This window comes from Corvus brachyrhynchos, unplaced genomic scaffold, assembly GCF_000691975.1.
Source record: "Corvus brachyrhynchos isolate BGI_N302 unplaced genomic scaffold, ASM69197v1 scaffold514, whole genome shotgun sequence".
In the NCBI taxonomy this organism is placed as follows: Eukaryota; Metazoa; Chordata; class Aves; order Passeriformes; family Corvidae; genus Corvus; species Corvus brachyrhynchos.
This window is the reverse complement of record NW_008238319.1, coordinates 2990463-3001088: the sequence shown is the minus strand read 5'-3', so window position 1 is coordinate 3001088 and position 10626 is coordinate 2990463. Positions and strand designations below refer to the sequence as shown.

The 10626-nt window shown below is 40.6% G+C and overlaps 1 protein-coding gene across 5 annotated transcripts; it reads right to left on the bottom strand.

Annotated features, from left to right (window-relative positions):
* Positions 1-776: 776 nt before the first annotated feature.
* On the bottom strand, positions 777-10338 carry UROS (uroporphyrinogen III synthase). Of its 5 annotated transcripts, XM_017733883.1 has the most exons (11): positions 10211-10338; positions 9801-9907; positions 8811-8900; positions 8084-8167; positions 7636-7732; positions 6375-6449; positions 5822-5896; positions 3252-3335; positions 2863-2948; positions 2188-2286; positions 777-1530 (listed from the first exon to the last, which is right to left on the bottom strand). In XM_017733883.1, exons 3-11 carry the CDS (start codon positions 8871-8873, stop codon positions 1384-1386), a joined length of 810 nt encoding a protein of 269 aa, XP_017589372.1. In that variant the 5' UTR covers positions 8874-8900; positions 9801-9907; positions 10211-10338; the 3' UTR covers positions 777-1383. The 5 variants fall into 5 exon arrangements, with proteins under 5 accessions (XP_017589372.1, XP_017589368.1, XP_017589371.1 ...); XM_017733879.1 differs by having other exon boundaries at positions 9801-10338; XM_017733882.1 differs by lacking the exon at positions 9801-9907 and having other exon boundaries at positions 10058-10338.
* Between the last annotated feature and the right edge of the window lie 288 nt (positions 10339-10626).

Below are 10626 nucleotides of genomic sequence, written 5' to 3'. Positions count from 1 at the left end.
CCTCCGAGCAGCAAACTGCTCAACAGAATTAAAACTATTTGAAAGACAGGTTGGAGTTTACAGATTTTTTTCTAACACTGAGTGGGGTTTTACCTCAGCACCTCAGGACTGATTTTTGTAAATGTGTATCATTTGAAGGTAACATTTTCCAGAGTATAACATCTGCAGTCCTGATGTTCTTCTACAAATAAATGTGGCTCATTATTGCATGGTAACAGTATAAACCACTTCATGTAAAGGTAGAAATGGGTTTTGCATACATGCATATGGAACTAGATGAGTGTTGAAGTCCCTTCCCACCCAAACCAGCCTGGGATTCTGTGATCTTCCAGCAGTTTGTATCCTTCTGAGATTCCATTTCATCCTGAGAAATGGAAGTGTTTCATAAGCCAAACACTTGTCCTGCTGTGCCCCATGTGACTGATGAAAGCACTCTGGAATTAAGTTTGTAGGAACAGAACTGGCCTCAGGTTCCCTCTTGTTCCAGGTGTGGAGCCTCTCACCTGGTTGGAAATTCAGGTCCCATCCTCAGACTTTAACTGAACTGTGCAGCAACTGAGAGTTTCTCTGTTAATTCAGGAACCTCAGCACTGTGGTAGCAACACAAATGACTTTCAGGAGGATTATAAATGAGTATATTATGATTCAAATCTCCTGTGAAGCTGCTGGCATTAGCTGGAGGGAGTGTTAGTGCTAAATAGGATTATTTTTCTCCTTTCAGAGATAAACAATTAAAGCATAAACCACATCCAAAACAGACAACTCTAACACCATTATTAACTCTGCTAAGCCAGTTTATTTCCCTGTTAATAAATCCTCCTTCTTTACAGGAACAGAAACCAAAACCTCATTTTTAAGACTGTACTGTCAGGGTAACAAGGGCCAACAGCTGACCTGAATTAGCCCCATACAGTGCAACTCCACTACAAGAATTCTCCTACTCCACTAAGAATCTACAATTACCATTCTTACTTGAAAAGCAGAACAACAACCAAGTTTACAAAAGAAAATACTTCACTGGCATAGGGGGGGTTTTCCTACAAAAGAAGATGTGCAATTTAAACTGATCATACAGAGCAATTCAAAGCCAGCCTGTGTGCTGGGGGATACCTGAGGTGAGGTGTGGGACTGATTTCAGTGTCTCAGTGTTCATAGCTGCTTTTCAAGGATAAAATGCTCACAGTGCACACACGAGGAGAGGGAATAGCTGGATGCTTTGAGGATGCTGGACAGATCCTGGAATTCTTAGATATTTAGGTGCAACCTTCTCACACCCATCCCTGACCAGGACAGTGCTGCACACTTTCTTGCAGGACAACAGCTCTGCAAATTGGAAAACCCCTCTGAGAGCACCATATTCACCTTGCTGGGCAGGCTGGGCTCTCACTGGGGCACAGAACAGTTGTGTGGGTGCAGGGCTCTGTGGATGCCAGCAGCCAGGTCCTGGGGCGTGGGGCTCCCTGCAGTGCAGCTCACGGGGATCCCGGCGGCTTCCAGGGCCTGGGCCGTGGTGGGACCGATGGCAGCAAACTGCAGGGACAACATTTACACTGTGAATGGTCAGGCAGGTCTGTGTCCTCACAGCTCAGCTTCCTGACCAGCTCAGGCTGAGCAGTTGCAGTATTAAAAGCTACCCATCAATGGCATTTACTTAGAAATGACTTAGGGAAGATGAATATTTATTTATCTTGCCATTACAAACACGGAAAGCTCTGAGTCCCATGGAACAGGGAAAGTGAGAGGAATTTTAATCAGCTGCAGCCTGGTGCAAGCAGCGACTACTCACACTTTCACATCACTAAGAGGAAATGAAGTCTATCCCAATGGAGATGGGGGCAATTGGTTGGGAAAAACATTCCAGGTGAAAACAATTTCTTTTTTAAAATCCAACCCAGGCCAGGTTGGATGAGGTTGGAGCAAGCTGGTCTAGTGGAAGGTGTCCCTGGCCATGGCAAGGGGGTGGAACCAAGATGGGTTTTAAGGTCCTTTCCAACCCAAACCATACTGGGATTCTATAATTCTATATAATAACATCTGTATTTGCTATAAACTGGGGTTTTCTTCAGAGAAATAAACACAAACCAAAGAGAAAATCAAGGTTTGCAGTGGTTGTAACAGCCCTTCTATCCCATTTGCCTACCCAAAATTTACTGCCTCTTGTATTCCACCATTTCCAAGAGAGGATACCTTGACTTGGTTGATCAAATCCCCTGAAAGCTTCTGGATGTGCTGGAGACAGAATTTGACACCGGACGGGCTGAAGAACACGATGCTTGCAGGGATCCCCTGGGTGAAAGCAAGCAGAGACTGGCACAGCTCCCTCCCTCCTCCAGCAGTGTCAGTGCCCTGGCACCTGGGGACAGGATGTCCTAGTGCCAGAGGGCAGGGATAGATGGGAGATTGGGAAGGAATTGTTCCCTGGGAGGGTGGGCAGGCCCTGGCACAGGGTGCCCAGAGCAGCTGGGGCTGCCCCTGGATCCCTGGCAGTGCCCAAGGCCAGGCTGGACATTGGGGCTGGGAGCAGCCTGGGACAGTGGAAGGTGTCCCTGCCCATGGCAGGGGGTGGGACTGGATGGACTTTAAGGTCCCTTCCAACCCAGGCCATTCCATGTTTCTATAATTGTATCATCCTATGATGGAGGCTCCTACAAATGGAAAATTCAGAAAGCCAATCTTGAAAAATTAAAAACAATGATTACTTTTACACAAACCATGTAGGGCAGATTACTGCTGGATTCTGGTTTGAGATACACAGCTAAGATACCCAGTGCTATTTCAATTACACTACTTCCAAAAAAGGAGTATTCTGGGAGGCACTGTCATCTCCCTTGGAAAATCCCAAACCACATCAGTGTCCAGTACCTGCTGGGAGAAGTAACTGCTCAAAGACTCCTGCAGATCAGGGTGTTGGGTTGTTTGATAAACAGTGAGGCTTTCCAGGGGTATGCCTGCAATCAGGATATGCAGTCATAATTAATTCATTCATTAATTTCTATTATTTCAATTCAGCACTCACAACATCCTAATTGCACTGAAGGGTAACTATTTTAGGCTAAAAAGACACATAAAAGCTCTGTGAAGGATTTGCACGCCCAGAGCTGTGGGCAGCCATCCAAGCTCCCAGTGTTTACTCCCATCCTCTCACTTCACAGCAAGTTCCACTTTTACTTCTCCCAATTTGGTCCACAAGCTTTAGATACAACTTTTCTCATCACTGACTAATTAAAATGAGTCTCCAGGGGAAGCTCAACCTTTTTCTCTAAGCACTGTAGGAAGTACTTCTCTTTTCAGGGCTCCACAAGGAAATAGGAGAGCTGAGGAATTGGGTTTCTCTCCTGTAAACACACAAACAAGAACTTTAATTAACTCAGGCCTCTAATAAAGAGTAAATGTGACTTAATACATTTTAAAGGTGTCAAATGCTGATTTATCACCAGACACAGCTCTAAGGTGACTGAAAACACCTGCAGTGCAGCTGTAGCCCCAATTCAGAGGACAGAGGCTACTTAGGAGGAACATTAAAAATATTCCATAACTAGAATATGAATATTGGCTAAAAAGAAGATAACTTCCTTTGTAGAAGGGCAAGGGGAAGAGAAATGCAGTTTATCTCCTCCTCAACACAACCTGCCTCAATTTTATATTTCAAATCTGTCCCGCTCAATAAATGACAGAGCTCTTTCTATATAAAAGACTATTCAGGCAGACAAAGAAAAGGACAATACTGTGCTGAGAAGTTTCAGTCTTATCTGCAATTCCATTTTCTTAATTCCCCAAGGAAAAAGGATTCTGGTTGCACTGCTGGGGTGGGAGTGGATATCCTCACTTGCTTTTGTCAAATGAGGAATTTAACAGAGGACTTGCTTTGCACAGTTTTGGCATTTTCTATAAATAAGAAACACAGAGAAAACTTCGAGATGCAATTCTACGCAGACTGATACAGCTTTGCATTCAGCTTTCAAAATGACATTATTTTATTCCTAATTCAGATTTGTTAATACATTTTTAAGAGACAATTACTAGAGAAAAATGCTTTCAAGTGCTGGAAGGAGATCCTTGTTTTATGTAAGCAGAGATTCCTTGGGGATAAAAAACAAAGGGCAGCAGAGTGAAAATCAAATGGAAAGACCCTTTTAGGAGTCAACCCAGACACACCTGAGTGTCCTGACTGCACACTGAGGTTTTATTAGAAACCACAGCTATGCTTCAATTAAAATTAAAAATTAGAGGAAGAATGAACTTGGCTCAGAATGTAAAAAATATTTTAAAATAAGGTAAAATCAAAATACTTCAGCATCACTTCTCCTGAAATTCATGTCAGTCACCTGAAATATCAGTGTGATACCTGTAAACAAACACTAATTCTTTTGGCACAGAAAAATTCCTTGGTATGCCTGAACAACACAACAAAGATTGGGATCTCCTGCTTCTGTAACCAAGTATTTGCCTTGAGGGAGAGTAAAGCCAGCCAGTTCTGGAGTATAAATTCCTTTATTTCCCAACCCCTTAAATTGAAGTGGGTACCAAAGCACAAAAGGTGACAACACAAAATACCTCATTATTTCAGCTTTTATTTTTATTCTGACCATAACCTCTCATGATGTAAGAAATTCAGAGCTGTTCCTCTCATTTACTTATTTTATGCACAAACAAAAATGAATTTATACGTAACAGGGAACATGAGGTAATTTAATCTGTACTTCCAAGGTTGTTATAAAGCACTTGATCAGCTGAGAGAATATAAATATGCACAGCCCAATAAATCTTTGAGGATGTTTCTATGTCTCAACAACAAACAGGTTCCAGTGACTGAAATTCACTGCTTGGTTCATTTTTTTTCACCTTCACACAACACAATAAACAGGTATCTCTCTTGTCTTTCTGCTCAAAAAAAAAAAAATCCCTGGCAAATATTAATTCATGACAAGAAGTAGATTGTCCAGCACTAAAAAATCAGCTGAAACCATTCTTTGCTTTAATACTGCTGAACAGGGGAGATGGGTAATTCTTTACTTTTGATATATTTGTGTTGCAAGTATTTTTAATTTTCAGAATTTATTATTTAATCTTGTGTTGGCAACTATAATTTTTATCCTTAAATATTCCCTAGAGTTGAAGTATTGTATTTGTCAGTGAATTAGAGAGTACTGTGCCCAGCAAAAACAATCCTTGCCAGCTCCAATCCCACTTTTCTTTTCCCTATAAATCTCTGCTCCTGTGCAGACTTTGCTCAGCAGCTCTCTCACATCTGTACAAAACCTCAGCCTCTCTTTTCACAGCTTCTACTGAGCCATCCACTCAAAAAATAAACAGCTCCTAAGTCTAAAAATCTTCCTTATTGCTACTGGAAATTTTAACAAATTATAGTAAAAGCAGAGGAAGTCAACTCATGGACTTTAAAAATTCCCCAATAATCTGATAATAGGTTGAGAAGCATTATAGATTTAACCATAACAAAATGGTTAAACAAACTTTAATGCATCACTTGAACTTCTTCAAACCCACTCTGCTTTGGTGCTGAAAACCAGATCCCCCTGAAACCACAGGGTAATTTTGGGGAAAGCCACCAGCATTTAAACCATCTGATTTAGCAGCAATTTCCAATCACTACAGCTCTGATCTTCCAGTAAAAAGAAACTTTTGCCAGCTGGCTCATATAGTATTTGTTGATCAACTAGAAGGTCTAAGATTCCATGTAAATTAATATCTTGTATATGGATTTTGAAGTATTTTTGCCTCACTGTGCACCTGATTTTACCTCTGGGGAATTCTGAAATGATGGAAGGGACATTACCTTAACTACAACATTTTAGCCACTTACTTGAACAAATATATTCAGCTAATTTCTCAGCATTTCCAGACTTTTCTCCTTGTGGAAAAAGGCCAATCTCTTCCACTAGAACCAAAAGCAGCAAAGAAAAAATACAGGAAGCAATGACAACAATTCGGATTTCCTGTCATAGAAACCTGGGATGAAAAGGGAGGCACAGCTTGATCCAAGCACACAAATAATTTGTGCAGAATCTCAACCAGGTTAGAATCCCTTTCACCCAATTTCATTTCCAAAGGCAATGACAAAACCACATGCAAATTAAGAACAAAGGGGTTTTTTTCTGTTTTGACCCAATTTTTCAAGCAGTGACCATCACATTACAACAAAAGGAGCAGAAATCCAGAGGCTGGATTATATCCATGGATATCCTTAGCTGGAGCATGGATAATTCTATTGTTTATATAATTACCTCTCTTCCAAATTATCCAGTTCTAAAACTTAAATTTTTTTCTGAGCACCCATGAACAGCAGCTGCTCCTCCAAAAATTGTACTTACGAGCCAGATTTAGCCAAGATTTCTTTTTTTTAAACCCCAGCTTACCTAAAGAAGCTGTAGCTTTTCCTACCACATATGTTGGTTTGATATTCCACATTTGTTTAAGAGATTTTGACCAGGCTGAAAAACATTAAATTGTACTAAATTAAATAAAATTTAAGCACAAGGCAACAGAATGTGAATGCTAAATGACTATTTGGACTTCTGTTTAATCTACAAACACAGCAGAATAATAACTAAAACTCCACTACATATGCAGTAATCTGGATGTACCAATCCTAATGGATCAAAAATAGTTATACCAAATTTTTTTATTATCTTGTTTTAAACCAGAGCAGCAAAGGACACTGAGTTTCTTTCTGGTACTCCTGGAGGAGAAAAAAGAAATACAAACTACAACAGTAAAAATTAAAATCAGAAGGAAAAACCAAGGATTTATTGCCTTTGAAAGGAACCCAAATAGGAGCTACAGACTCATTTTATTATTAAAATATGTATTTCCCCAAGGTCCTAATCGAGATGGGGGATGAAAACTAAATAAGAGATTACTTTTGACCTAGAATCTTAATATATTGTCCTCTGCTGCTGCAAATGCTAGAAAAAGCTGAGGGTCTCTGCATTTACTGCTTACTCAAGGGTGTAACCTTACTCACAGGACATTGATTTGTCCACAGCCCAAAAGTGAGCAGATAAAGTAGAAATTCCATGCCAGAATCACCCAGCATAAGAATTTGGAAGAGTTTACAAGGACTTGACATTTCACTGTGATGGGTATTTCTATTTAGCAGGATTCTTCCTCACTGTTGGCTTTTATGCATCAGCACTTCATGCATCAGCACTTCCTCAGCATTTTCTAGCTAATAATTAGTTCACTTGAGAAATTTCTTATTCAAGCCAGAGAAATCCCTTTTTCTGCAGCATTTCATACGAATTATACAGGCACAAAAGTAAGGGCCAGATTTTATGAGATGATCTTCTCTTTAAGGGAGGGAAGCAGTTAGCAAGCAAACCAGGCACTGCAGCAAAATATTCCTTATGCATGAAAGAACCAGAGCTAAAAAAGCTTTCATTAATTAGCAATTTGCACCAAAAGCTCCTTCCTTTCATTTTGAAGTACGGAAAACACAACCCTTAAAAGCTCAGTGTAGCATGAGCCCTTTATGAGACCAAAAGAACTGTGAGATACAGTTTCCTTTATAAAAGCCATGCTCCAAATATCTACCGGTGGGTGAAATAAAATTCAGTAAAATCCAAACTGCACAAGATGCTGAAAGAAAAAGACCAAGGAACGTCAATATGTACTTGCCTTCTTTTTTACTCTTCTCTTTTAAACACATCTTGATGGCTTCTAATGCTCTTGGACTGGTAAAAACTAGGCCTCCATAGCACTCTGGATGAGAAAGCTACTTAGAAACAGCAAATTTAAGAAGTAAAAAAAAAAAAATTAGTAAATTAATTAAAAAAATAAGTTGATCAATTATTTATAACCTGGTGATGAACAGAAGAGCTTCAGTAACTGTCTGAAATGCCCCAGTACTTGTGACAATTTATGGTCACACAACTCAGATGTGAATTCTGTCTGACAAAATTAATTCTTTAACAAGCAGGGGCAAAGTCCCTGATGTTGTACATGGAGTTTTATTGTACAAAGCTGGTTTGTGACAACACAAAGTACCACAAAGAGAATGATTAAATGGGGTCCTGGCAACCAAGTCCTGTTGGAAATAAGACAAGGGAAAGACTTTCAACCTTACCTTCTCAAATAAGCTGTCAAGAGAGATGAATTCAAATGACAGAACTGGGATCAGCGTTGCTTCCAAGCTGTGTGATCCTAATTCCTATCAAGAAAAGGTTTGCAGCTCTTGAAATAAGTTCCAAACAGTATTTTTTAGTTAGTTAGTTAATATCACAACATATTATTAAACAAATCGCTGTGGGACTGTGGCCTCCTGAGGTACAGGAGACACCAGCACATAACTCTGGAGTCCCCAGGTACCCACCCAGTCCTGCAAATATCCCTGTACACTACATCTCTGTAATTCTGTCAATAGGCTTCCTCTAAAGAAATAATCCTCCTATAGCAGGAATTCTTACTCTTTATGAGTAAGATTTACTCACATGACCACAGGCAGTAGCAGAAGGGACCCCAGCATCATGTAACCTCTATTTCACATCACAGTCCCAGTAAAAATACAAAGAATTTCTGTAAACTTAATCATGTCCATATGAACATCATCAATATTAATTAATTCAAATGAAACTGCTGTAATATCAGCACTTTACTGAGAGCTTTACAAGAAATTCAGTACAAATGTCCCAAAATTAATATTTTTTGCAGGAAGGGCACATTTTCTGGGGTACTTTTAGCATAATTTCAGACATGCACTCCTAATATTAAGGACCTTTTCCCACTTGAAACAGTTGCATTCACACTTAATAAAGAAGTGACACATTTTTTTAGTTTTCTTAAAGTTTACTCACTTTAATATATGGATCTGGTCCTGAATCTTTGTCTTTGGGATCCTTCAGCAGCAGAACCTTCATCGTTTACCAAGGAAACACAGCAGAACCCTGAAATACAGGAATGGAATTTATCTACATTAGATCTAGAGGACTTTTTTACTCCAACAGTGACTTTAACCACTCCAAGAACTCAGTTGCTACCAGTTGTACTGCTCCTTACACAATGAGTAAGCACTTAGTGTGCATTCTCTGGGCAGGAGCATCCACCCTGATAAGGGCAGAAAATAATATGCTGCCTTTAGATAACACTGCTCGAGGAAGAGGCTCCAATGAAACTCATCAAGGGGAACACATTTTAAAGAATATTTTGTAAAAGCAGTAACAAGCCCTACAACGACAGCATGTTCTGCAATGGAATCATCGCCTATCTATTAAAAAGTTATTTATTCTGTTAATTTCCATGCTTGCTTTCCCCCTCTGCTCATCAAAATGAGTACGCAAAGACATTGATTTAATTTGATGCATTTGGGGTCTCACCCTTTCCAAAAAGGTTTTTTAAAAATTCAATGTATGTGTGTCTATATGCACACATTTACACATGTATAATAACATAGCTAATATTCATATGCCTTCTCTGATACTCTAGGAAACAAGGCAGGATTGAAAACATCTATTCTGCCATTAAAATGAAAGATGATCGTTCTCAGTTCCTTAGAAGCTGACTTTGGGGCTAAATTCAGAGTTACAAAACGTAAGCAAATACACCAATAATACAAACAGAAATCCACTTTCTTAGAGCACATTGACCCTGATTATCAGTGTGGTACTTTCCTGATAGATGACACACATAGGAAAATTCATCTTCCTCTAAATTCTTCCCCTGGATATCAGTATTCAAATTTTGGCAATGACCTAAGTGCTCCCAGAGCAAACACAGCTTTCAAAATAAAAACAAAAAGTAAACACTGGCATGTTTACTTTAACGGGAACACGAAAATTTGAACCTACTTGAATGGTATTTACAAAGCTGGAATTACATCCCAAGGCTCTGTGCCTTGCGTTTCTTCTGGCTGGCCAATGCTCTTCTTCCCATGGCCTCACTAACACGCACCTTTCTTCATAAATTAGACACAAAGTGTTCAATGGAACACGTTCCACACAGCTGAGGCTTGATCATTAATGACCATTTCTCCAGTGCTTAGGATATTTCAGTGCATTTTCCCGATCGGCATTTTTTACAAAGACCAGAATCACGTTGTGCTTACTGTGCTCTCTTTATCCCCCCTTTCTGCTGGTTTGTCTGGAATTATCCAGGGAATTTGGTTCACGGGAAGCCGGGACACAATTTTTAGACCAAGCAGCGGGCGCCTGATTCCTGTTTCAGCTGGCAATTTTTACTAACGCTAGTTTTTACTTACAGGAATTTTTGCTAATGTCGGAGATGCTCAGGACACTCTGTTCCTTTGAAAGCACAGAATCCCAGAACCACTGAGGGTGGAAAAGCCCTCCAGGATCATCGAGCCCGAGCTGTGCCCGATGCCCACCCTGTCCCCAGCCCCGAGCCCTGAGTGCCACGTCCAGCGCTTCCTTGGACACCTGCAGGGATGGGCACTCCAGACCTCCCTGGGCAGCCCGATTTAACTCCTGACAGCCCGATTTAACTCCTGACAGCCCGATTTAATTCCTGACAGCCATTCCCGTGCAGGACTTCCCCTTGGAAGGAAGTGACACCACAGCGCCAAGAGGAAATCCGGGTTTGTGGGGACCGGGGCGGTCCGGGACGCGCTTCCCCCTTCAGCCTCCTCGGCTGCCCGCGCCCCTCCGCGCTCCCCCG